Source organism: Protopterus annectens, chromosome 9.part0 (genome assembly GCF_019279795.1).
Source record: "Protopterus annectens isolate FY-2018-M chromosome 9.part0, PAN1.0, whole genome shotgun sequence".
Classification (NCBI taxonomy): domain Eukaryota; kingdom Metazoa; phylum Chordata; order Ceratodontiformes; family Protopteridae; genus Protopterus; species Protopterus annectens.
Genome location: NC_056743.1, coordinates 1,392,133,318 through 1,392,160,916, shown reverse-complemented (window position 1 = coordinate 1,392,160,916; position 27,599 = coordinate 1,392,133,318). Strand labels below are relative to the sequence as shown.

Genomic DNA, 27,599 nt, shown 5'->3' with positions numbered 1-27,599 from the left:
CTTTGGCTTGAGAGTTCAAAATCTCATTGATAAAAGAAATTTATTTTTTGTGTGCAAAGAGCCTGGTTATATTAAGGGTCCATCATAGGGATTTACTTAAAAATTTGGCACCTGGCAGTATTTTCTTCAGTCTACTTCTTCATCTGGTGCACGGAACCTTTGGATGATCGGCTTCTTTTTTCTGCTGCTGGTATTCCTCTTGATTTACTTAGCCGTTCCTCACACGATGGATGTGCCGAATATTGAGTTGGATTACAACCCAACAGGTGTTATGCGAACTGACAGTTGGAATTCTTTATTTTATCAAAAAGATAATCCACTTTTGCGGCTAGATACTAGCCAAGAGACTTTGGATAATACTTCAACGAATAGTGAGAATTTGCATGACTTTTTTGGACATTTGAGAACTCTGGAAAATGACATGTATCGATTGCATAGGTTTGTCTGGCAAAGAAGACATCTCCAGGCATGCCTACATTTCAAAGTCATTCCCCGAGGTATGCGTGTTCTATGCATGCCAAGTTACGGGGATAGTCATCCTGACTTGCTTCGTAGGTGGCAACAGCTAAATATTGACTTTGGGAATCAATATATACAGCTTCTGTTGGAGTACTTTACACCTGTCGAGAAGGAACTATTGGCTAAGGTAGAGGAACAATATGATTTTTTAACTGCAAACTTTAAGACTGAGTTTTGTACTTCTAAAATACAGTCTATGAACAGACAGTTAATGTTGTATAGTAATAAGTTAGAGCAAGTGAAAATCAAGAAACTTAAACGAGATTGTGAAGATTTTCAATCAGGGCGCATCTTCATATGGCCCAGAGCCAGTATACAATCTAATGTTCATGCAACCCATTCTTCACCAACCACGAACATAGCTAATGAAGGCACAGTCACTACTCTAATAGAACCTTCAAGCAACAGACCGGTTCCTTCCACACAAATGGATGATACTGATCACCATGAGCCTGTTGCTTCTAATACACCTAGTTTGTCTTTACCGTGCAACCAACTTGGTCTGAATATATTAGAAAGTTCAGGTGCCAAACCAAAAACTTTCAGCAAAAATAACATTCTCAGTATACCTATGCCTTTAAACTTCCCACTCCCCTACAAGGATACGACACGCACACGTTCGGGGAGCAGGGGAAGAGGAAAAAGAAAACTTTCGGAAGAAACACCAGAACGGAGAAGAAGAACGAAGAATTGAACTCTCTATTTTTTAACCTGACAAACAGATCGTTTTCATTAGAAGAACAATCATTAATAAATAGAGGGTTATCCTTTATACCCTCCTGCCATAGTGTATTATCTGACACCCTCATAAGTTTACGTTTGTTTGCAAGGAAGTTATCCCTTAAAGTGTTATTTAAAGATGATTCATCTGATAGCCGTACTTCAGCCTGTAATGTGATAGCATATAAAAGAAGAAGTACGTTTATACCCCCATTGACACCAACCATAGATTGTTTCATGCGTACATGTGAGCAGGACTTCTACAGTTATTATGAGTGTGGTAAACACAGTAACATCTTTATAAATCTGAGTCAAAAACAGAAACATTCTCTAGATGCCCTGACTAGCAACAAGGATGTTGTATTTAAGCCAGCGGATAAGGGAGGGGGGATCGTTGCCCTTGATAAGAGCTTTTATGACCAGTTAATGAATACAATGCTCAATGATGATAAAGCTTATAAAGTCATTGATAAACTTAAAGTTACATCTATAATTAATTATGTACATGACACGCTGTATGATATGCTTATGACAAGATCAATAGATAAGCCACTATATGATTTTTTGAAGGTAGAGTCACCTCTCATACCGGTCATAAAGGGCTTGCCAAAATTGCACAAGGGCGAGTACCCCCCACCATTACGACCTATAGTATCGGGTGACCATTGGGTCACCGAGAATGCATCCCTATACATACAATCTAAGCTGGGGTTGATGACTAAAGAAATACCGACCATTCTTAAAAACTCTTATGATTTATTAGAAGACCTGAAACAAGATCTGGTAACTGACAATCTTAATGCCAATACACTACTAGTTACTTTGGACATAAAAAGTCTCTTTACCAGTATCCCTAATGAGTATGGACTGGATGCTATTAGGTTTCATCTAGTTGAACAAAGAACCATAGATAGCAATGAGATCATGAACATTTGCTGTCTTTTGGATCTGGTTCTAAATAATAATGTTTTTTTGTTCAATGATATGACATATGCGCAAACATGGGGAGTTGCCATGGGCACTCCCTGTGCGAACGCATATGCCAACCTAGTTGTCCATAGATGGGAAAAGGAGAATGTCTTTAGTGATTCCAGATTTGATAAGGTAGTCATCTACAGACGCTTTGTAGATGACGTTATTTTATTATGGAATGGTAGTGCAGAAGAGCTGGAAGAGTTTGTAGGCTATATGAATAGCACAACATCTTTCTTAACGTTCACTTATGAATATTCTTTAGTTAGGGCTAACTTCCTAGATATTTCTATAGTTAAAAATGGCGGTAATTGCCTTACTACCACCTTACATCGCAAGCCTTGTTGGAGAAACAGTATCCTTCATTATAGTAGCATGCATCCGCGGCATATCTTCCGTAATATTATAAAAGGGCAGATTAATAGGATACTCAGAATATGTACAGATAGACAGGATGCTTTATGCTTGATTGAGCAACAGAAGGATTTTTTCTTGGATAGAGGATATCCTATGAATTTGATTAATGACGTAATAAATTTAGCCATAAATAATGTTGCCCCTGATAACTATAGAGGGAAATTAAAACATGATGTTGAGAGAAATGGCAAAATTAAATATGATATTAAATACACTAGTGATGTTGAGCAACTTATTAAAATTATAAAGGGGAATTGGAAAATTCTATTATCTGAGCCTTACCTTTATACATTATTAGGTAACAAGCCTAGCTTTAGATTCAATAATTGTATGAACCTAAAGAGGCTCTTATGCAAAGACAAACATGAGATGAAACAAACTGATATTCGAACCCAGATAAAAACGGGCACATATGCGTGTGGTAGATGCTCCATATGTGCATTTATAAGTAGGGAACAGGACCTTAGGGCCTTGGGTATTAAATTCAACTTTAGGGCCACTTTCTATGCAACTTGTAATACTCAAAATGTCATTTATTTAGCAAAATGTGATCAATGTGACAGTTACTACGTAGGCATGACTTCCCGAAGGCTTAGAGATCGGGCTTATAATCATGTCTACGATATTAGAAAGGGGAATACAACTAGTGCATTGGCTATACACTGTAATGAGAATCCTGGACATAGGTTTAGCTTTCAAGTACTACAAATTATCAATCAAAACAGGAGAGAGGGAGATCATATTGGCACCATTGAAATGTTTGAGCTCAAATGGATTTTAAGGTTAAAAGCACATGTACCCCCAGGGCTCAACACTGCCATTAATATACGTCCTGTTTTATTAGGGTCATTTTAAGAACTCACATTATTTCAGTGATTATATAATAGATTTTGTATCATGTATATATTTGTAGTATATTTGAACTATAATAATATTTTTAGTTGGTAGCACAGCTGGACTTATGGTTATATTTCAGTTAGATAATTACTTCAAAGGAAGTTCCTCGAAAATGTATAATTATGCCAGCCTGGTGAATTAATTCTCTACTAACTTTATCAAGAGATACTGGAGTCAAGATAGTATTATAGTATCAGGTGTAATATAGCATCTCTCATTTCTACTTTTGCTTATATATCTACATATATATGGCCTAGTTGCTACCTTGTGGTTATCTAATGTTTGTTTTTGCTCAAGTGTTCCGCATCTATATTACAGCTTATTTAAGGCCAGTGACTTTAGATTTCAACAATACTGTGTATTAATGTTTTAGCTTGCTTAAAGTTAGCGGCTTTATATTTTGATAACTCCAGCTTGCAGTCATGTGTGTTGAACACTGATCGAATATTTTTATTTGATGTTCATATAAATTAATAAGGGACTATTTTTACATATATTAATTATGTTTGTGACTACAAAACCCGGACAAGACATTTTGCCCACACCGGGAAGTTGAGTCATCAGCTTTGGCATAGATTTTTATGGGGAGTGAATTTTTGATAAACTAAGCAACGGCCGAAGTTTTATCTACCTTCTGTATGCTTTATAAGATAGAATTTGTCTTGACTATGAATGAGGCTACATGTATAACCAAAAGTATGATATATGGTTAACACTGAATAATTATGTGTAATGTTATACACTTTTTATCATAGCGATGCTTATGATTAAAACAAGCATGCTTTTTGCCTCTCCCTATAAGCATAAGTCCTATAAATAAGGCCGAATATATAAATTTAAACGGATGTCGGCATACATATAGAATTTTGGAGATTTATTTATGATCGTAATCTAGCCTCATAATAATAATTGAGTTATTATATTAGAGCGTGACAGACTCATGTTGATTTTGTTTCTATACTTGGGAAATATAGCATTTACTATTATGAGAGTGACCTCTGTGTAATCGATTGGTGCATATTTTCCTTTTCTATTTGTGCATCATGCAGAAGTATAGTAGGACACTACTTATGTTTCATTGACTATAGAACATTTCTTATTATGAATGATACAAGACATACTATGAGATTCGTACCATACAAATAGTATCTGTTCTTGCTTTGGCATACTGTGTCGTTGCTTTTAATATAGACATAAATATTCGCTGCTATATTCTCTCAATAAATGGCATGCTTTTTTAACTTCTAAGTGTTATCACTATTATGCTTTTGATGTAGTCACATATAGGAATAGTATCTAATAATATTAACATCAATTAGTAAAAATTTATAGGTTGCTTTTAATTATTATTTTACAATATTTTATGATTGCTGATGACCTTTATAGTAAGTGTCACACCAAGATGTGACTAAGATATAAATTACACAGCCTCTATATGCTATAGCCATATCGGCGTTTTTTATGTTACCTGTCCTTTATGGATTCAATTAATTGTACAAAGAACAATTATAGTAACAACTATTAGTTGTCTCGTCCTGACTTATTTCTGCCAATAGGTCTAGGTTGTTTTTATATATTTGGAGCAGCACTGAAATGTATTGATCTACTTTTATAATAAGCTCAGGGTGTTATATTTAGATCAGTATGGATAGCTAATGTTTCCTATGGTAAGCGCCATATTAAGAGGTGACTGAGATATGAATATGCAGTATATCTTGTACCATAACAATATTGGTGTTTTTAAATTTGTTTTGTTTTTTTTTTTTTTTTATGGACCTAATTAATTGTAAAAAGTAAAATTAAGATAACTATTAGTTGCTTTGGTTTATAATTGGCAACGGGTCCAGGCAGTCTTGCATAGAACAACATAATGTGCATCACTCAGAGGATGCAAACTGCTTATTAATTACTGACAGCTAACTTAGCTTGTTTTATTTAAAATAATACAATGTGCATTATCTAGAACATGCAGCTATATAACTCAAATGTGATATGCTACATGAAATGGTTATGATTTAATGTAAAGGTAGATGTTATCGGCTTTATAGATTATGAAGCCTTGATATTGCATATTGTACGCTTAGAACTGTTTTAGAATGGTGAAAAATGCTTTTTTGTGCTTACAACTCAGTATTTAACTTGCTGATTGAGATGATGCTGAAAATGGGTGTTTCTCTTTTTAACAATTATGTTTAATTAATTGAAAAATTTGATAATTGTTTTTGATTGAAGCTGGCTCTACTATATAAAGCGAATTCATTTTTGTGTAATTTGTAACCTGATGAAGCGCATATTAATGCGTGAAAGCGCTTGTTTTGTCTTAAAATAAATTCATCTTTATTAATCGTGGTGGTTCCTGGCAGTATTTTCTTCTGTGTGTGTGTGTGTGTGTGTGTGTGTGTGTGTGTCAGCTACTTGGGCAGGGACATGAAGCACTGGTTAGACAGAGAGGGCCCTGGAGGTCTTATCTTAACCCTATATGTGTGCCAGTGGGGAGTCTTATTGGGAATCTGGAGAAAGAGAGAGAAACCAGTCCCAGACTGACTGTGATCTGTGTGTGCTCTTAAGGGAAATTGTACTTTACTGTGTGTGTACTTGTCATCCTCCCAATTTTTACGTCCCTCATTGGTGCTAGTGGTGAGGATTGAGGCTCAATGATTACTGGGCAAGTGCAGGGGAGTCACAGCTATACACCATTCATCCATTACAAAGTTTATATTAGAGCTATATTGAATAGTTTTGGTGGGGGGGGGGTTGTATAAGTTAGGTTTTGGACTGACAAATAGTCAGTCTGGTATGTTGTCCTGTCCCATCAAAGTAGTGTTCTTGGCCTTAGCATCTTGAGCACTTATTCTTGGCGAGTGGAGATGTGGATGTATGATCTGAGAGTATTGTAGGGGAAAGGAGGTTGAAGTAGAGCTAAATTTGTCCACTAGTAGATTGGTTATGTCTTGTGTGTCCAAGTATATGATGTTATTTACCATTAGCTGTCCACAGTGCTGAGAATAGTTTGTGACATAGAAAAAAGGCTTTGTGGTTGTCCTTCACCTGTGTGACTATTTTTACTTCTGGTTTGGCTTTGATTGATTTGATCATCACTTTGGCTTGAGAGTTCAAAATCTCATTGATAAAAGAAATTTATTTTTTGTGTGCAAAGAGCCTGGTTATATTAAGGGTCCATCATAGGGATTTACTTAAAAATTTGGCACTGTGTTTAGTTCTAAGAGGACAGATGTCTTTGTGGCTTTGTACATGTGTGTGTAGTATATTTATTTATTTATTTTGTTTTACATTTGTTGACCAGGATAGTCTGACTGGATGCATGTCCTTTTTCAGCAGAGGCCCAAGGAGAAAAACTCCAAGGTAAGCAGTTAAGATTACAGATGCAACATTACATATTGCAAATACAATATTTACAGTGATTACGTTCGTAAACAAGTTATACAAATTCCGCAGGTTAGAGAGAATCCCAAGTGTAAATCAGGGTCAAGTAACACAATAAGAAGAATTAACAATTTTTATTCATTCTATAGGAGAGTTAGGCTTGATACATTGACATAGCCAGTTAAATGTCAAATGGTTTGAGTCTTGTCTTAAATTGACACAGGGTGGAAAGTAAAGTAATATCAGCTGGGGGAGAGTTCCAGGATCTACCTACAGAGTTGGCAAAGAGAGTCACCGGCTGTGTTATTAATTTTGATAGTCTGAATTAGTAGTCTGTTAGAGTATCGAAGCAGTCTAGGATTGTTGTAAGGGGTGATAATAATATTTTTAAGTGCAGGAGTATTACTGGATTAGGCTGGGTAGCTCTAGCCACCCAAGCTGGTTTAGATTGATACAATGATGTGTCCTAAAAGGCAGTCCGGTGGCAAATCTGGCAATGTGGTTGTAGCAGATTGAGAGTTTAAGGACAGTCTTGTTTAAATACGAGAGTAGAAGGAATGCATATGGAAGAGCTGAAAGAAGATGAGAGCGAACTATGACAATTCTAGCAGGAGGGGTTAGGAAGGCTTTTATTCTGTAAAGTGACCCTAGTTTTTTATTGATGGTTTTGATGGATTGGTTAACAAGTAGGTTGAGTTTACAAGTAGGTTGAGTTTTAGATTATCTATGATGACACCTAGTAGTTTTGTACAGGGGTCAGGGGAGATTATTGTGCCATCATTTGATTTTATGATAAAGGTGAATGCACTAGACCTATGTGTTGGTGAGAAAAACAACATTTTAGTTTTTCTGGAATTTAAGATCAGACGATGATCAGAAAGTCAGTTTTCTATTGTGTTTGAAGATGGTCTGGGTAGCTGACCATAGCTCTGTTGGAGATTTGGCCAAGCAGATCAGGGTGGAGTCATCAGCATATTGGATACAGCTAACTTTTGGGATGACAGTATAAAGGTCATTAATGAAGATGAACAGCAGAGGCCCTAGTATAGAACCTTGTGGTACACCAAGGGTGTTAGGTAGGAGGTTAGAGAGTTTGTTTTGCCAAATGACAGCCTGCTGTCTGCCATTCAGATAGGATTGAAACCATTGAAGGGCTTTAGTATCTAGACAATGTTTTTAGGGTGTGGATTAGAAGTTGGTGATCAACCATGTCAAATGCCTTGGAAAGATCCAAGAAGAGGGCCGAGGATATATAATTATTGTTGCGATTATGGTGTTGGTGAAGGCTAGGAGGTCTGAAGTAGTGCTGTGGTGAGGTCTGAAGCTGTGCTGGGTGTCTGCCATAAGGTGATTCTGGAGTGGGTGGTGCGTTAGTTGTCTATGAATACATTTTTCCATAATCTTTGCAAGTGGTGATAGTATAGCTATTGTCCTGTAATTGGATAATTCAGTAGAGCTACCTCCTTTGTGAAGTGGATTACATAGGATATTTTCCAGATGGTGGGGATTTTAGCTTCTGTTATGGTTCGATTGATTAGTATTGAGAATGGGGTAAGCAATAGCATCAGCTGCTTTTTGTGGGTACTCTGCATCAGCAGAGTGCTGTGGGTTTTAATTTTTTGATCAAGGTATGGATAACTGAAGTGACGATTGGTTGGAAGCTAAATGAGAGTTGGTTTCTAGGGGTGGTACCTTCAGGGCCAGGGGAGCTAGGAGGTAGTTGGCTAGCTATGGCTTGAATTGTCTGTCTGAGACATCCTCAGGGGGTTTATCAATGGTAGCAGCAGGGATAGGGGTTGAAGTTTGTCCAGGATGGAGTAGTTTATTTCAACTTGCCCAAAACTTCTGAGGGTTATTTTGATTTTATTTTCTGTAAATTATAGTAATATTGTTTTTTGTCTTGTAAAATGGATTTTTAGTCTCGTTCCTAGTTTGCCTATATTTAATGTGATCTTGGGGGTCTTTGGTAGTATGCCGTAATGCCCTTGATTTGTTTCTAAGGGTAATTTTTTAGTTTGGAATCTTTTTAGAAAGTCATGGTGCAATTTTTGACTTTGTTCCTATTGAGCGAACAGGTGCATGAGAATCAAGGATCTCAAGGAATTTGTTGTTAAAGTATACATCCGCTTCCTCCAAGGGAGGTGTTTTAGAATAGACCATTTACATGAGTGACAGTAAAGGACTCTGCAATAAACAGGATGTCAGATGGAAGTAGTTTCTGAATTTAGCCATTTCATGTATATTTGCACTGGCATTCCACAATTGAGCACGTCATAGGTAATTCCATGACATTCTGTGAATTTATTGTAATATTTCACAGCACAAATCTATGTTTTGCATTTTATCAGGCAAACTGAATGTTTCTGTTTGGGGGCCACTCTGTATGAAACTGAGAATAACTTACCATGGTAGTGATTGCATCTGGAAAAGAGGCATTTTTTGTTGCCAGACACTTATTTATTATTTTTATTTATTTTGCATTTGTTAAATGGTTTGGTCCAGCTGGAAGAATTTAGCCTTTTTCAGTGGAGACCCGAGGGGAAAAGCCCCAAAGAGACATAGAGACAAGTTTACAATAATACAGAGCAAAACAATGTCATAAATACAATGGATAAGAAAAAAAATAATATACTCCATGGAATTAAACATAGCTATGTACAAAAATATAATAAGGTTGTAAAAGGAAAAACAATGATAATAAATCCAAGAGGTATGCAGTAAGGGGATTAAGGTTATATACTTGTGGGCATTCCATGTTTTTTGTACTCCATGGATTCACATACGTTCATTACTAGAGCCTGACACTTACTCATTATAGTGTCCATGGGGGAGTGTGTGCTGAAGCTCTGGCTAATGTACAGAGATTTAATATTGATACGAATTTCAAGCACAGTAGAATATGTATTAGGAAGTGTAAAGGACTAAAATTGATCATTTAATATAACTTTAAGTAAATAGATGAATATCTTCTGTCACACTGCACAGCAGTTTATTTATTTATTTTTTTGCAGCATTTATATATGCAGGGGGAAAGAGAAAACCAAATCTAGCTTCCCTGCACAAACCAGAAATTATGCTTTTTTAAATGCTTGATTAGAAAGTGATACATGCATATATTGCAACTTTTGCAATTTAACTAATACAATCAAATTATTTGCTCTCTTCTTGTTGAACACCCACATGCTATCAATCTGAACACATTTCATTTCACATACTCTCTCCTTTCCGTGCTATCCCATTTTCTGTGCATGTACTTGCATCCGTTTTTAGCTCACCGTCAGTGCTTGGCACTTAAATCACTTCACCTTGAAAAGCCAAATTTGATCAGTCTTGGTTCTGGTACTAGCTAGTACTCAAGTCTCAACACAAGTCTGTTCAGTTCATATGAAATCCATTCAGCTGAATTAATGTAAAAAAAAATAAGACATTTAAGTTACATATGGCATTTCCATGAATGATTTTATGGAGTGAGTGCCTGTACAAGCAGTGGTTGTCAGGGAAAAATATGCTAAGCATAGTGTGGAAGAAAAACTTGGCAAGTAAAAGTGTTTTATTTGAGCTAGATTGCATTACTGTTAGTCTGAATATTAAAATAATATTTACATGTCATGAACAGTAGATCGTGGATTCACAATGGCATTCGAAAGCTCACTGGATGTGGCCTGTATCAAAAATGTGAACATCACTTTGGGATGTACAGTGCTTGAGTGACAGAGACTATGTGAAAGGTTATAAAAATATGATTTTTTTTTTAATTTGTTTTGTTTTAGTGGAGTATTACTAGACCTTAAGTGCTTCAATACTCCAGGCGTGTCTGTCATTATACACTTTTTTCAGTACTTGCAAAATTAATATGCAATACTGTCCTTCCGTTTTGGCATGTACCACCACATTCTTTTGCTTTTTTTCCCCCTGCATCGTCTTTTACAAATCCTGTGTTTGCATTGTGTAGCCTCAGTATTTGAGTTTTAGTTTTCCAGTCACAGCAGCCGGTGTACTGACTGATTTGAACATCACAGTTCTCAGTGTTTTTCCAACACAACAGTTTGAAAGCAGTGCTTTTCCAGTGCACACACCTTTGTAGTCCAGCTCTTACAACTATATTACCACTGGGAAAACCATAACGTCAGTTAAACATACCTTGTTTGTACTCTTTAAAATCATGTCTGTGTTTGCCATAGGTTTCCTTCCAAGAGAAGGTAAGCATCTTTTCATTTTCATTGCTCAAGTTCTCTCCTTATCTGCTGAGATCTTTGAACCCAGGAAAATATAATCTGTCATTTGCTTCACTCCCCCACCCACATCGATTTGTAAAGAATTGATAGAGTTCATAAATGGTCCTTAGTCTGCAAGCCTGGTAACTATTAAAAAGCCTAGTAACTGTTACAGAGCCTAGCCCAAATTCTCAGCTGCTCCCAAGCACTGTCTGGTTAAGTGACTTGCTCAAGGTCGCACAGTAGGCAGACAAGGGCCTAGGGAATCAAACCCTGTACCACAGGAACTATATGGCTCATGACCTTAAACCCTCTATGCCAGCTGTTAGATTTAAAAATTTCCTTTCCTTTGCATAGCAGAGGATGGTTTCAATCCATCGACCTCTGGGTTATGGCCCAGCACACTTCTGCCATGTCACTCTTCTATCTCTGGTGATAGGGCAAGGTGACTTGCATGTTGAGCATCATCCAGCAATTTATAAGTGTTACTTTAAATTTCATCAGCAGGTTCTTCAGTTTTTTTCTCGTTTGCAGCCATGGGTTGTTAATATTTATTTTAATTTTAGTATTTATTCATGTAAACCAGCATTTCTCATGACCTAATTGGAGTATAAATTAAGTCTGGTGTCAGTAATTAGCCTCGTCACGTTCCTTTCCCTACTTTGAAAACAGTCTTTACACATGCAGTGGTAATTATTGCTTCTTGTTCTGCATACACATCGCTTAAGAGGCAGATAATGTGACTCAATATCCACATTTCTTTAAAAACCTGATACTGTTTGTTAAGGTCCACATAGTCAGATTTTGGAGTAGTAAGTAAAGCAGAAGTAAATATTTCTAGTCTCTTCCTCTCCCAGTCCTTCTTGCAAGAGAATACTTGTGAGCCCTGGAGGGTACATAACATCCACCATTCCACTGGTATCTTGAGACTGGCTCCAGCACTGCCACCCTCTGGAGTATCCAGTCCATTTCTCACCTTGCCTCAAGCTCCACTGGAAGATCCATCAGAGTTCTCTGAGTCCAGGTCTGACATTTTGGGTTCTTCTCCCTACTCAGGAGCTGTACATAGATGCTTCGATCGTGGTTGTGGAGCATCCTCCAACAACTTAAAAGTCCAGTGTCTTTCGTCCACATCAACAACTAACGGACCATATCAACATCAAGGAGATGAGGGCTCTACTTCTAGCTTTCCAGGCTTTTACTCCCTTTGGTTTCCAGGTCTTCTAAAGGTTTTTACAGACAATACCACAGTCTTGGTACATCAACAAGCAAGGGTACATAATCTTACCTTCTTTGCAGGCTGGCTGTTCAGGCGTGGGATTTTGCAATCCACCATCACTTGGTTCTTCAGTTGGTTTACATCCCTTCTGAGAACAGTCTGATGGCAGACTCTGAGTGGGTCCAGACAAGTCCTGACGAATGGCTGCTTCACAAGGTGGTTTTTCTGGACATTGTACATCAACGGGGTGATTCTTAAGCAGATCTTTTTGCCTTTTCTCTGAACAAACAACTTCCCTAGTTATGTTCAGAGTGACAAGTTCTCTGGCTTGAAAAGTGGACACCATGCCATTTTAACTGGAAGGGGATGTTTCTGTATGCCTGATGTTCATCGTGCATACAGCTGCAGTCATAACAGATGGGTTTTCCTGCCATCAGGCGGGTCCTTGGTCGGCCGAATTCCAAAGTCTAGGTCCTGCGTCGGTTGTCTTCGCTTCTTTCCTGATGTCAGTGCGACAGGGGTATAAAAGAACCAGCTGACGCAATTTTCTTCAGTCTTTCTTGCCGCGCGGTGCCTGAAGCAGAAGCAGTTGGCAAGTGCCGGTCGGCCAGCTCCCGAGATTACAAATATTTTTCAATCGAAGACTTTTTGAAAGCTAAGTACCCCGTTGGGGAAACTTTTCTTGTCTCAGACCGATGTCAGACAAAGTTAATAATTGCTTTTCATGTGGGAAGCAGATACCACATAAGGATTTCCATTCCCTCTGTATACCTTGCTTAGGCCCAGAGCACAATGTCTTGGCCTGTCGTTTTTGTGCTACATTCAACAGACGCACTATTAACTGTCGGGCGGAGTTCGCCCAACACTATTTTGGCAAAAAGTTTAATTGCAACATGTCGTCTGATACTCCGACTCCAGTTTTGAGTAAACGACGTAAAGATAAGGACCGACATACGAGGTCTGCGACTTCTACTGACACCACGCTAAAGCCGACTACATGTGCTCCGGTTCTCAGCGAGGCGCCTATGCAGCCCCTGACTACCGATGACACTTCATTAGCGGTGTCTTCTGTGCCCGAGGTCGCAGGCTCTTCGGCCCACACCCCGACTACAGATACCGAAGCCACTCTTGGCGGGGAAACTCGGAGTTCAGACAGGCCTGCCACCTCTCAAAGTGTCTTCAGGCCTTCTTCTTTTTCCATTAAGGCTTACACTAAAACTAAAGCAGCCATGCATTCTAAAAGACAAGCTCCACAGGGACCCTCTCAAGGCCCCATGCCTAAAAAGCAGATGCTCAAAATGGCTGAGGATTTGATTACTCTTATCAGGGGTTCTCAACCCCCCCCCCCGGACAAAAAGCCCAGAGTGGAGGAAGAATCCCCTTCCTCAGACCAGGCCTCCATTACTTCAGAACATTCTGAGGACCAGGAACATTCTTATTCCCCTTTTGAAGATTCTGATGCAGAGGAGTCCATTCCCTCTGTCTCCCCCCCCTGAGGATTACTCTTTTGGGGAAACCTTGCATATCTTGAGGGAACACTTCCACTGGGAAGGCCAAGAGTACTCAGACTCCAAGAAAAGGCTCCGGGATTTCCTCTTGCTCCCTCAGCACAGGCCTCTGGCTATACCTCCTGTCTTAGACATACTAGAGGATATGTATTCAGAGGGCAGCCTTAACCCAGATTCTTTACCTCCAGCTCCAGTCAAGCCTGACCGGTATTACCGGGTTCCTGATTCACACCAATTCCTATACAAAAGCCATGCGGCTGACCCGGAAACTATTTCACAGGGTCCCAAGGGAATTAAGGCCTCCACTGCCAAAAATCCATTACCTTCGGAGAGAAATTCCAGAGCTTTAGAAAGGTGGGGGGAAAAGGTATACACCTCGGCCACCTTAACCATGAGGGCATTAAACTATCAGTTCCATATGTTAAAGCATCAACAGTTGTTATCTCAGTTGAAAAGCAAAATGTCACAGCCTGAACAACCAGACTTGAAGGAGTTGCAGGATTTATTGCATAGTGCAGAGCAAGTGGGTAAACATACCTTGCAATGTGATTTTGATGCTTTAGAGGCCTGTTGTAGAGCTGCTGTTACAGGATCAGTCATACTTAGACATGCTTGGCTCAAAGAGCAAACCTTACCAGATCATGTCAAAGCTAAATTACTAGATGCACCTCTTCAAACAGGTGTATTTTTTGGTGTTAAAGCTGAGGAGGTATTAAAGAAAATGGAGGAAAAGGCAAAATCTATGCAAACAGTGAAAGATTTCCTACAGGTACAACTCCCACGCTTCAGTAGAAATTGGCCTTCAAAAAATTGGTCCTTTCCAGCCACGGACAGACCTCAAAGAGGTAGATACAGGCGCCCGAGGGGTAGAGGGCAATCTCAAGAATCATTTAGAGGCAGACAATGGCAAACACGTACACCAAGAGGGGGTGAGGATAGTTCACAGCCATTCAGAAAGCAGACCCAATGACTTTCCCCTTTGCATGCCAAGCAAAGCTCAAATGGCAGCACCTTTAGGTGGAAAACTGGCATTATTTTCGAAAAATTGGCATATTGTCACAAAAGACAAACGGATCCTGGACATTATAGACAGAGGCCATAGATTCCACTTTCACACCCTTCCAAAAATGAGAGGCATGCCAAACCTGCCACACAATCAAAGGGCAGAGGCACAAAAACAAATTTCAGATCTCATGGACATGAAAGCTATTCAAGAGGTACCTGCACAAGAACAGGGTCAAGGTTTTTATTCCAGACTATTCCTGGTACCAAGGAAGGGCAAAGATTGGAGACCTATTTTTGACCTATCCATCGTAAACACATATTTACTCGTACCAAAGTTCAAGATGCTCACATTACAGCAGCTTCTTCCCATGCTGGGCAAGGAGTCTTGGCTGGTAACATTGGACCTCAAGGAGGCATACCTGCATGTCCCAATTAGACAAGATTGCAGAAGATACCTCCGATTTCTTGCAGGTTCATCCCATTATCAATTCTCTGCATTGCCCTTTGGCTTATCTACTGCACCCAGAGTGTTCACGAAATGCCTGGCATTAGTAATTGCCTTCTGCAGACTTCAAGGGATACAAATATACCCATATTTGGACGACTGCCTAATCCAAGCGGACAGCAAACACACTCTTCTGAAACACCTGGCGTTTGTAATAATTTTGTTGAAATCTCTGGGATACACAGTCAACAAAAAGAAGTCAAGACTAATACCCTCTCAAACAATCATTTTCCTGGGTGTCAGCTTGGATACAAACACCCAGATGGCCTACCTCACGCCAGAGAAACAAGGGCAATTAACTCAATACTTCAGAAAACTGGCAACCTTCACCAGGCTGACTGCAAGGAAAATCCTGCAGGCTCTGGGATTCATGGCATCTTGCATCCTGCTAATCCCATGTGCAAAGCTGCATATGAGGAAACTTCAATGGTACCTAAAAAACTTATGGTCTCAACACAGCCACAGTTTGGAAACAATCATACCCACTGATTCCATGTCTTCAAAAGGAATTTCTGTGGTGGGCTCAAGCATGCCAAAGAAACATAGGTCTCCCATTCTGCAAGCCTCAAGCAAATCAAGTGATCACAACAGACGCCTCGGACTACGCCTGGGGGGGCGCACATGACAGATCGGTGCATTCAGGGCAAATGGTCACAAAAAGAAAAGCACCTACACATCAATCAAAAGGAAATGCTAGCAGTAATAAATACTATTATGGCTTTCAAAGACCTACTGCATCCAGGCCAGCTATTGATAAGGACAGACAACACCACAGTGATGTGGTACATAAACACACAGGGAGGAACTCATTCATACCCCCTGTGCAGACTAGCCATGTCCCTTTGAAACACGGCTCTGGAATTGCAAATCCAACTTCAAGCACAATTCCTGCCAGGGAAGGAAAACACACTGGCAGACCACCTGAGCAGAAATATGACAAATCCACACAAATGGAAGTTGCATCCTCAAGTTTTTACAATAATTCAAGCATGGGGAAGGCCAGGCATAGATCTCTCTGCCACCCACAGAAATTACCAATTGACAAAATTCTGCTCAAGGACCTTTCATCCACAGGCCTGGAAAGTGGACGCACTCTCTTTCAGTTGGACAACGATGACGGTTTATGCCTTTCCACCTCTTCCACTGCTGGCCAAAGTTCTATTAAAAGCCAGAGCAGACAGACCAAAGATTATTCTCATTGCTCCAGACTGGCCAAGACAACACTGGTACCCAATCCTGAGGAGCCTGACGCATTCCCTACCATGGATCCTGCCTCTAATGCCTCTTCTACTGACTCGGCACAACTTCAAAACTCTTCACAGTCAGCTGAAAACACTCAATCTAGCCGCATGGAGGATTCCTTAAATTCACAGCAGACTCTACTCTCCAAGGAGATGCAGGATGTCATTTTGGAGGCCAGAAGGCCTTCTACTAGAAATGCTTACTCCGCAAAATGGAAACGGTTTTGTGCCTTGAATCAGAAAAAGGGTTAGAATCCTGGAATACTGAATTTACCTCAAATATTACAGTATCTAGCCGAGCTGCTAAGCAGTGGACTTTCATTCTCCTCCATCAAAATCCATGCTTCAGCCATTTCTGCAGAGTACAACACTGATACTCCTTTATTCTCTCACCCTCTCTTAAGACAGTTCCTCAGAGGGGCTAAGAATATAAACTCCCCAAGGAAGCAACCAGTACCTGCTTGGGACCTCAATTTCATTCTAGAAAAACTAACCCTGCCTCCTTTTGAGCCAGCTGCTTCGACAGATCTGCAATATTTGTCATGGAAAACAGCCTTCCTTCTAGCTATCACCTCAGCACGCAGGGTTTCGGAACTACAAGCCCTCATGGCCTTTCATCATTTTCCATCAGGACAGAGTTTCCTTACGAGCCAATCCTTCATTTATGCCAAAGGTAGTATCCAGGGTAGCCTTGAATCAGGCTATCCACTTACCTACATTTTACCCTAATCCACAAAACAAAGGGGAGAGACTACTACATTCCTTGGACATTCACAGACAGCTCCGTTATTATTTAGACAGAACAAAGCCTTTCAGAAAATCAGAGCAACTCTTTGTGTCCTATGCTGCAGGTGCTCAAGGGAAGCCTATTTCCAAACAGACAATCTCAAAATGGATAGCCCACTGCATACGCTTTTGTTACTCTCTTCATGGTAAAGCTGTACCTACAGGCATCAGATCTCGCTCCACGAGGGCCACAGCTACCTCTGCAGCTTTCCTCAGGGGGGTTCTTACCAAAGATATTTTGGAAGCAGCCACTTGGAGTTCTGTAGATACTTTCTCCAAGCACTATCACCTACCATTGTACTCCAAAACTAGAGCGGGCTTTGCCACTGCAGTCTTGCAGGGCATCCTGGCTCCTCCTAGTGCCTATCACCCCTTTATTTATTAGCTTTGGGATTCTACCCATCTGTTATGACTGCAGCTGTATGCACGATGAACATAGTACAGTTTTGTACCTACCATAAATGTAGATGTTCGAGTGCTAATACAGCTGCAGTCCAGGTTTCCCTCCCTCCTTCCCCTCTTGGGACAGGCCTAATGGCTAACACCTCCTCATACAACCTCATTGGGGTATTCTTTTATGGTGTATTTGCTTGCAACTACTGTTTTTTGATTATATTGCATTTGCATTATTACATAAATTTATGTTTTGCCTTCCTTCTGGGGGCACCTGACATCTGGGGCAAGAAAAACTGAAGAAAATGGCATTGGCTGGTTCTTTTATACCCCTGTCACACTGACGTCAGGGAAGAAACAACGATAACCGACGCCGGACCTAGACTTTGGAATTCGGCCGACCGAGGACCCGCCTGATGGCAGGAAAACCCATCTGTTATGACTGCAGCTGTATTAGCACTCGAACATCTACATTTATGGTAGGTACAAAACTGTACTTTCACCTTTTCCTCCACTACTACAGGTCCTGCACAAGATCACATGGGGCACCCAAAATCTTGCTGGTGACTCCCTTTTGGCCCAGACAGTAGTGGCTCCACCCATTTGTTTCACCTGGCCAAAGGCAATCACTAAAAGATAACTGCTAGAATGAATCTAGTTGCACTAGACAAAGCGATTTCTCATCCACCTTCAGTTGTCTATCCTTCAACTGACACTTTGGGTGATAGGGTTTTGATTCCTTTCAAGCACCAGTTTTCTGAGGACATGGTTTGAGTTTTGCAAGAGGCCAAACAAACCCACTAGTAGAAAATATGTGACTAAATGGAAGAGATTTTCTATTTGTTCATTCAAGCGTGACCTAGACCCTTTTTTTGAATCCACTTTTGGTTTGTAGTGTTGAAGTCAGCCAAATTTTAAAAGGCATCTTTCATATCAGGACTCCACAAAATCATGTCTGTCCTCCTTGGGACCTTAATTTTGTTCTTGAAAAGTTGACTTTGTTCCCTTTAGAGCCTGCTTTTTCTTCTTCTCTACAACTTTGTACTTGAAGACTCTGTTGCCGGCTCTTGCTTCTGCCAAAAATGGTCTGTGAACTTAAAGCGCTCATGGCAGTTTCTCCTTTTTTTTTGGTTTTTCACAAGGAAAGGTAGTCTCTTGTACCATTCCTTCTTTTATGCCCAACTTGGTTAATAAGTTGTCCTTGAATCAGTCCATCCATCTTTTTCTTTTTGCCCGTCTCCAAAAACTACTAATGAGAGAAGTTCTTCACACCTTGGATTTACATAGACAGCTCGGATATTATTTGGACCAGACAAAACCTGTCAGGAAAAATCTGAGCAATTTTTTTTGTTTCATGCCAGTGGGTTTGTCTGTGTATTGGCAAACCATCTTCTCCTGGCTTTCTAAGGCCATTTTATACATAGAACATCGTGTTAAGATGTTGTGCAACATTAACTGCAGTAAGCCTTTGCCTTCTCTATTATATTGCAAATCTGCTGTAAGCAGTCAGTAACCAGCTCTGCTCATGAAGTATTCCACAAACGCAGTACAAGCACACACGCAAAGAAGCCCCTTATTGAACAGGTGTGAAAATGGTTATTAGAATTTTCCCTAATTTGACCTAAAGTTACAAAAAGCCATAACAATTATGACAAAAAAGGATTCCAAGAATTATTTAATATTATTCATAACTGGTAGTTCTATCATGTTTAGAATATAGGCTAACATATAGTGCGGCATGTTTGGTATGCGTTTTTGAATCCCAGAAATTTGTAGTTGCTCTTGAAATACACACTGTTCGTTGCCTAGCTTTACTAAGAAGAAACCACAGTTAATACTTTGCATATGTATAAAGACTGACAAAAAAATATATTGCCCACTGCTTTGTAAATATTGTGTAACTTGACATTTTGAGTTTACTGAAATATTGTTGTCTTGCTTGCTAGTTATATTTTACTACGTCTTATTTGTCGCATTCTTTTGTCAGTTGCATGTTAAGTTCAGGTCCATTTTATTTAAACATTTGACTGTGACAAATGCTTTTGTTTTTCTTAGTGATTTGTGTAAAAGCCTTTAATTGAGTGGGCACCTTGGTTAAAATACTGTCCTAAATTTGCTGAAACAAAATTCTTGCGACCTAAGTGAGTTTGTCCATGAATGGGAATGGAATCTGTTATTCAGACAGGCAGTGGTAATACTTCTGTCAGCGGTTTTGATTTAGTTTGGATTTAGAGGCTAAAGGCAGAGTTCTTATATTGTCTCCAAATCCGACTTTAGAAGGCTGTAATAATAAAGCATGTTAATTTTGAACAGCGGTGTATACAGGATGGTGGTATGGTGTCAGATAAACCAAGTACAGATTCTTGGTGGAGACACCATGTCATGGATTGGTTAGTAATTGCCCTCTCCTTATATTGAAGAAATAGTAGCCTGAAAAGGGATCATTGTATTCATATAGTCAGCATTTTTGTGTGTGTGTGTTAGTGAGCTTTGTAGGAGTTTACAGCTACCCCCTTTACTAAATATAGTATCCTGCTCACTTTCCTGCAGCTCAGCAAGCTTCAAGTCCTAGCCTGTGTTCCAGAAGTGTGTTACTTGTATCCGGTGCCTTCCAGGAGAGTTGAGTACCTTTGATTGCTAAATCACACTTGCTTAACTTATTTTGAGTGATTGCTACTTTTTCCTAAAAAATTGCTCTTCACTCACTATTACTGCTGTAAGACTGCCATGAAATTGCCTTCATCAAGGGCTTTCCATTGAACTCGTGCATCTCTTACATTAGAGGACTGTTTTTTTTATTTTGTGGCAGGAGGTGTTTGCCTGGTCTATCTCAGTTGGGAAATGCACAAAAGGACTTGTAGTGTAATAATTTTATGGGTTAGTTTTTTTCCCCTCCCTGTGCCGCTATAAATTTTGTGTGTTTGCATGGGTTGGCAGTCCCTGTACAGTATCAAACACCTAGAAAACAAAGCTTCCCTCTAGAATGGTCCATAAAACTGTACCCTGTGAAGAAGCAGTATAGAGCAATTGCTTTGTGCACCGACAAGCTAGGTGTGCATAGAGTGACAATACCTGCAGATTTCGTAGAATTCACTATTATGTAAACCTTAAAGTTGGTAGAATTTAGTACTGTTTATCATAATCTGCTCCAGTAAAGCACCCTTCTTAGTGTGCACCATCAAAGCACACTTCATAGCCTTGTAAACCCAGTGCACCTCCTCCTTATAGCTCACCAGTCAAAGAAATGGACAGTGTGGATATGCAGTTTTCTAAATTCTCTTTAGCCAGCTTGGTGGATATGGGCATCTTGAGACAATATAGCAATTGTCTCATGTTTACTGACAGACCCTTAATCTTTAAAGAAGCAGACAGTATGCAAGAGGTATGCTTACACAGTGACACTGGAGGCTAAACTCTCTCACACAAGTGCATTTCTGGTTGTCAAAACCATGCACACAACACCCACCTCACATAGCACAGAATGCACATGTAACCTAATGTATGTTAAGGCACTTAAAAGCAATCTTCCTAAACAACAAAGATTGCCTAGACCACCCGTTGTCAAAGCTATGACTCAGCAAGTCCAAAGGCAGTCCAAAAGAACCACAACATTACAAGTACTGTCACTCAGTGGAGCCCCAAACACTAAAATGCTAAGGCAAGCAAAAACACTTTCATTACCCTCATGTCCCTCTAACCGGGCTGAAGGAGAAAATAGGCAACTAACAGTTATCTGGAGTCAGGATCCACAAAATCACGCATGCAGTCAGGTCATTACACCACAGGTACCAGTATGATTGTATCTGAAGAGAGATGTGGAGCTTTCGGACTGCATGTCAGGTTGGTATGACCCTAGCATCAAGCAACATATACCAATTACAGAGGATGATGCCACAGTACGAGCAAAAAATGATTGATTTCAACAACTGGCCGTCTTTCTGGTGTCATTCTAAGGGGATCCAGTATTTGTCAGCATGGGAGGACCTTAACAGACCATGTTGCTTTGCCAAGAATGCTCTGCATCTTTCCCCTCTAAGATTTTGAGTACAGGTTAAAACTGTCCAGCCCCATACTGTCTTTTTTAGGTAATACCAAATTGACAAACCTACCAACATAACAAAATAAACTGAACCTTATGCTGTTATCCTTAATGCCAGGATCCTAAATAAATAAATAACTTGGAGGAAAAAAAAAAACACTAAACCCCCTGTAAGTCTTCCACACATTTGAGAATATAGACATCTGTGCAGTTACCGAGACATTGTTTAAAGCAGCAGGGAGTACCCTGGCAATGCAAAGTTTGTGTCTTCCGCACTTTTAGACCAGTAGCTGCACAAACAAGGGCTAAAAGTGGAGGTGTCTCATTATACATCAGTAACACATATACCTCTAGTGTGATCAAACAGGATGATGTGCTGGACTTCCTCAACATGCTAGTCTCTATAGACAAAATCCTGTACTGTATCCTAGCCAGCTATAGGTCACCATCCATGTCCAAAGAAGTGCTTAATGCATACTTGGTCGTACTGGAGACACTTACATCCAGCCTAACACCCTACTTATGAAAGACTTTAATTACCCCTGCATAGAATGGGAATGCTACACAGCCACAAATCAACAGGCAGAGAGATTCCTGGACTGCACTCTTGACCAAATAGTGAATATGCCCACTAGAGGCTCCAACATACTTGACCTCATGCTCACAAATATAGGAAAATGCTGCATCCCCCAATGTCTCGTCCTTCCTGGTAAGGTCCGACAGTAAAGCTGTCTCCTTGGAAATCAAAATCCTCTCCGTAATCCCATTAAAACCAGTAACAGTTGAGAACTGTTTTGAGGTGAATTACCTTTCATTAAGACATGGTTAGTTAAAATTCAGTGCCCCTCCAAACCCCGAGAACACAGCAGTCTATGCCAAATTGCTTTCAAATTCTGTACAACTATTTCAATGTCTGCATAGAGGTCTCTGTACCTAACAGAAATAGGCCCATGATTATCCCCAGGGAAAAAACACCCTGGTGGCATCCCATATTAAACCGTATGTACATCAAAGGGAAACAATTATGGCAAAAATCTGGAAGGTTAATTCCCATAAAGATAAAAATTCTCATCGCACTAAGTAGACAAAAGAGCTAATTAGGTCAAGCAAAGCCAACTTTGAGGTTAAGATGTACCCCCCCAGGTGAAAGATGGCCATAAGGCCTTCTACAGCTGTCAGAAACCTCGAGGGCAGCATGCAGCAGTGTGCTGAATTGGTGGTTCATGGTGCCACATTCAACAAGCATGGCAATATAGTAAACCTGTTGGCAGATAAATTCACTTCCAACTTTACCCCTCTTTCACCCCCAACCATCCCTAAAAATGCCATCAGACATAACTCCTGTAACTATAACTTAGGGAGCAGGTATTTGCTGTATTCACTAAAGCTAAGATCACTGCCTCAGTGAGCCCTGATAACATCCCAGGATGCCTGTTGAACAGTCTTAAAATGTGACTTCACCTGGAACATGTGAATGGAGGACTGCAACAATCACCCACCCCTTCATAAGGGAGGATCTTCAACAGATCACGAAACAATCAAAAAGCAACCAAAAAAGCAGAACTATATATCAAACGACAATAAGGCTAGTGAAAACAAACTGCAAAGTTGCTCATGAATAAAATTTAATGTGCAATGCTCTAGCACCTCGGCAAACAAGCCTTTCTCAGAGTTGATACAAGATGAGAATAACTCCACATTTAAACAGCAAAGTATATCGCCCATCATCAATTAAAAAATAAAACAATTAAGGCAATAAAATAATTAGTATTTCATTGTAAAAGAGCATTCCAGTCAACTTCTTTCCTCGGACCCTGAGAAAACAATGTGCCAAACTTCAGTATAAAAACTGTCTCTTTAAACAGCAGCGTATTTTTTAACAAAACAACATCATTGACACAAACGTGTTCTAAAATACAAGTTTGTAAGTCAGTGTGTGACCCTGCATGTGACTTATGAAAATGCAAAGCCACTGGGCTATCCAAGTTTTTATTTTCTTATGTGTTCCTGTAATCTAACCCTTTTAGTTTCCCCTATGTAGAAAAGTCCACAGGGACAGGACAAACAGTAGATTACTCCCTTCGTAGTACAGGAATAAATAGCTGTAGGCTTGAAATGAATCCCATTTATTTTATTAAATACTCTTACCACATGATTACACACTGAACACTTGCCACATGGAGATGTGCCTAGGTTAACAAAGGGACTAATAAAGAGATTCACTGGGAAGAACAAATAAATTCTGAACAACTAAATCCTTAATATTTCTAACTCTTTTATAAGAGATAGAAATAGACTTAGGCAGATCCCTGAAACTATAGACCCATTAGTCTGACTAATTTTGCAGAGACATGGAAATAATTATCATGTAAATGATCAACATGGACAGGAGGACCTCCCAGACATTGGATTCATCTCAGTTTGGCTTTGTCAAAGGAAGGCCATGCTTACTGAATCTGATGGACTTCTTTGAAAATGTCACTAAGGCAATGGATGAGGGAAAAATAGTGGATACTGCCTACTTAGATCTGGCTAAAGCATTTGATACAATACCCCACTTGGGCATTGTTAGCATACTTATGGAAATGGGTATAAAACCCTTTATAACACTGTGGATAGCCATCTAGCTCACTGATAGGATTTGGGAGGTTAGGGTCTGTGAGGCTACCTCTACAAAGGGACCAGTCGCCAGTGGAGTCCTCAGGACTCTGTGCTAGGCCCACTCCTCTTTAGCATCTTTTTTATGGATGTCAAAGCCAGATTAGATGATTGCAAACTGGGAGCAGTCATTGAATCCCCCCAAGACAAAAACACCCTTTAGAAAGGTACTACAAGCTCTTGGTGTCACAATCATGGCTTAAAACTCAAAGAAATTAATTATAATACCTTCTGGGAAGTCTGCCATCCTGGGAACTGCGTCATCAGTAAAAACGGTCCTAAAAGTTGATTTCATTAGTCAGGGACCCGAGAACTAACGTGTCCAAGGTAGTAAGAAAATCCTATGTTGTTCAACTTGTAAGCAGGGCCATGACATCTAGGTCCAGTGAGGTCATCATACTGGTGTACTCTGCCCTCATCATGCCCCGTTCAGTATATACCTGACCAGACACATTGCTGCATGCCACAAAGCCTGTTTCTTTACTGTGTATCATATAGACTTCTGGGGGTGATCTTTGCCTGGCATACAAGGCATCACTTTACCATGTTTTGATGAACTTTCTGCACATGCACAAAACAAACGTCATTAGAACTACTAGATTAAAAGACCTAATTTTGCTTGCTACATAAATAGGACATGTTGGAGAGACTGATATTTTTCTCAAGAGAATTCAATTTCAGGAATAGGCTCCCCATCCATGTGAAACAGAATTTCTCCCTATCCCTATTTGTCCATCCATTGGTCCAAATTGCACTTGATCAGAAATTCTCTCCTGGTGTGGTACCTATGTCTTTGATGGACAGAGGCAGTCAGTAAATCGTCCCTATAGAAATCAAATTTGTAGGTCACATTTGGATGGTATGGCTACACTTGTAAGGGCCCTAGTAGTTATTAGCCTAGTATACACATAATCATCCTTCATTGCAGTTATTGGTAAGTGAACATTATTTTACTGAATTTAAAATAGTACTGTGTAAAAACAATGCAGCATGCAAACTGGAGCTGTTATACTGTATGTTGAAGCTAAAGCTGTGTGTTGGCACATGGTTTTCTTTATAGTATAAGATGAAGTTGGCATGTCTTTTTATGTTCATTAGCTGTATTCTGTGGTGGAATCATTTGATATCATTCCATTCAGAAATTTCTTTGAATAGAAGGGCTGTGGTTATATCCTGAGGCTAGTGTCTAGGTCAGTGCTGCTTTGTTTTTAATGATGGGGGAAGAGGGTTGCAAGTATTTGGAAGAGTAACATCTGATTTCCTTTGCAGAGTTTGGATGCTCGGTAATGGCTGTTTTTGCCGTTAAACATTTTTTTTTTTGTACAGGGTGCTTAGTATGGGGCAGCTCTCAAATGCTTTTACCTCTTCATATTTACAGTAGTAAAGAGAATTTTTCATGGTGCATTAGTTAACATTGCTGACTTAGTGCCTGATTCTCCAGTTTGGTTCTTGGCTGGGATGCCATCCTTATTAGTTTTTGCCAGGCGCTATGATTTTCTCTCGCATCCCAAAAAAGTGCTGTAGGTGTGCAATGGCATGGGAGTATGTGTGCTTGCATCCAGTGGTGGGTTGTTGTCCTCTTCAGGCGAATCTTGCCTGGATAACCTTTAACATCTCTGCGACTCCGCATCAAATTAAGCAGATAATTATAAAATGAATGACTGATTACCATATTTGCCATATAGGAAAGTTGTACAGCTTTTATGAAATTAGTTTAAGGAAAGTTTATTTTGGTTTACTAGCTGTAGAAAGAATATGTTGTAGATGTGATTTAACACAGCTGTGTTTTTTGTGAATATTGTTTCAATGCAGGGTGCAAAGTCCATTTAAATGACATGTTGCAGTCTTTCTTTGCTCATTTACTCTAAGGTATTTTTCCCTGTCATCCAGCTGGCTGTCTGCATTAAAACAGCTTTGGCTAACCTATTCTGTTTGTTTTTAATAGGAGGGCCGCAGCCTCACAATTCGCCTTCGTAAGCGCAGAAATGAGAAGAAGGTTGAGTGGTCAAGTGACACAGTAGACAATGAGCACCTTGGGAGACGCTCATCAAAATGTAAGCGAGAGCCTTATGGTTTGGAAAGGATTGGAAAGGATTGATTTTAAGCAGTTTTCAACTTTCACCTGTTCTTAGAGCACAGTTTGTTTGTTTTGTAGATTGTATATGATTTATGACACGGAGTTAAACTTCAGAGGTCATTTTAACTGATTTGATGCTAAATTGTTTTGTCAGAAGAATGAAACTGACCATTGAAGAAATCCTCAATTTTGTTGCTTTGAGACCTATTTAATTAGTTTGCACCACTCCTGTAGTAGGTCATCAGAAGTGGGCATTAGTCAGTATTTGGATAACTACTTAGGCTGTGCAGTGGCAGACCCACGTAACTTTATCAGTAGAGTAAAATACATTTTTTCCAGGTTCCTATTAAATCAGCAAATGCTGTTTTAATCACCTCATTTTATTCAAAATGGTGAAATCCCGAAAGCACGGAACAGCAATTTTTTCCCAGGGTAAAAAAATCAGTGGGCCGTTTTCGGGACTTTGCCATTTCCTCCACTGTGGTGCGATCTCTGAGATGGTATATTTATGTAGAGGGGGTGTGTGGTGAGCACAGCCCCCCACATCAGGGATGCGAAGCCCCCCACTTTTTGTTTGGGGTTTTTTTTGTTTTTTTTTTACGGAGCAGCGATCCCCCCCGGGGAAGAAATTGCTGTTCCGTGTGTTCGGCATTATGGTTTTTCGGTATATTTGGGTCTATTTATACAGCGTTCACCAAGTTAAGCATTTGCTGATATAAATTATATAAATAAAGTTTTCCCCCCTTCTGATTTATTTGCTAAAGCAATTGTCCTGAAGAATATTGTCATGGCAGAAGTTTGAGCAATACAGATCAGACTTCTCAGCTCGTCTTGGGGTGGGAATACCCTGTGGCTTCTAGGCAAACTTGACGGTCTGATTTCTCTAGCTTATCCTGGGTCTACTCCAGAGCCTTTCTCCCAATGAGCCTTGCATAGTACAACTTCAGGGAAGGTGAGAAAACATCAGATGACTGCTGTCGACCTTGGGAAGCAGCATCACTGCTCTACTCTGAGGTCTTTGACCCGTTCTCATCACTGTATCATG

At 39.8% G+C, this 27,599-nt stretch overlaps 1 protein-coding gene across 1 annotated transcript in view; it reads left to right on the top strand.

The window, feature by feature from the left end:
* The window catches only part of PPP1R11 (protein phosphatase 1 regulatory inhibitor subunit 11), a 289,425-nt gene that overhangs the window by 130,193 nt on the left and 131,633 nt on the right, over nucleotides 1-27,599 (top strand). The window contains exon 2 of the mRNA XM_044084354.1: nucleotides 26,423-26,531. Within this exon, the coding sequence (XP_043940289.1) occupies nucleotides 26,423-26,531 (109 nt within the window). The remainder of the gene's footprint in view (nucleotides 1-26,422; nucleotides 26,532-27,599) is intronic.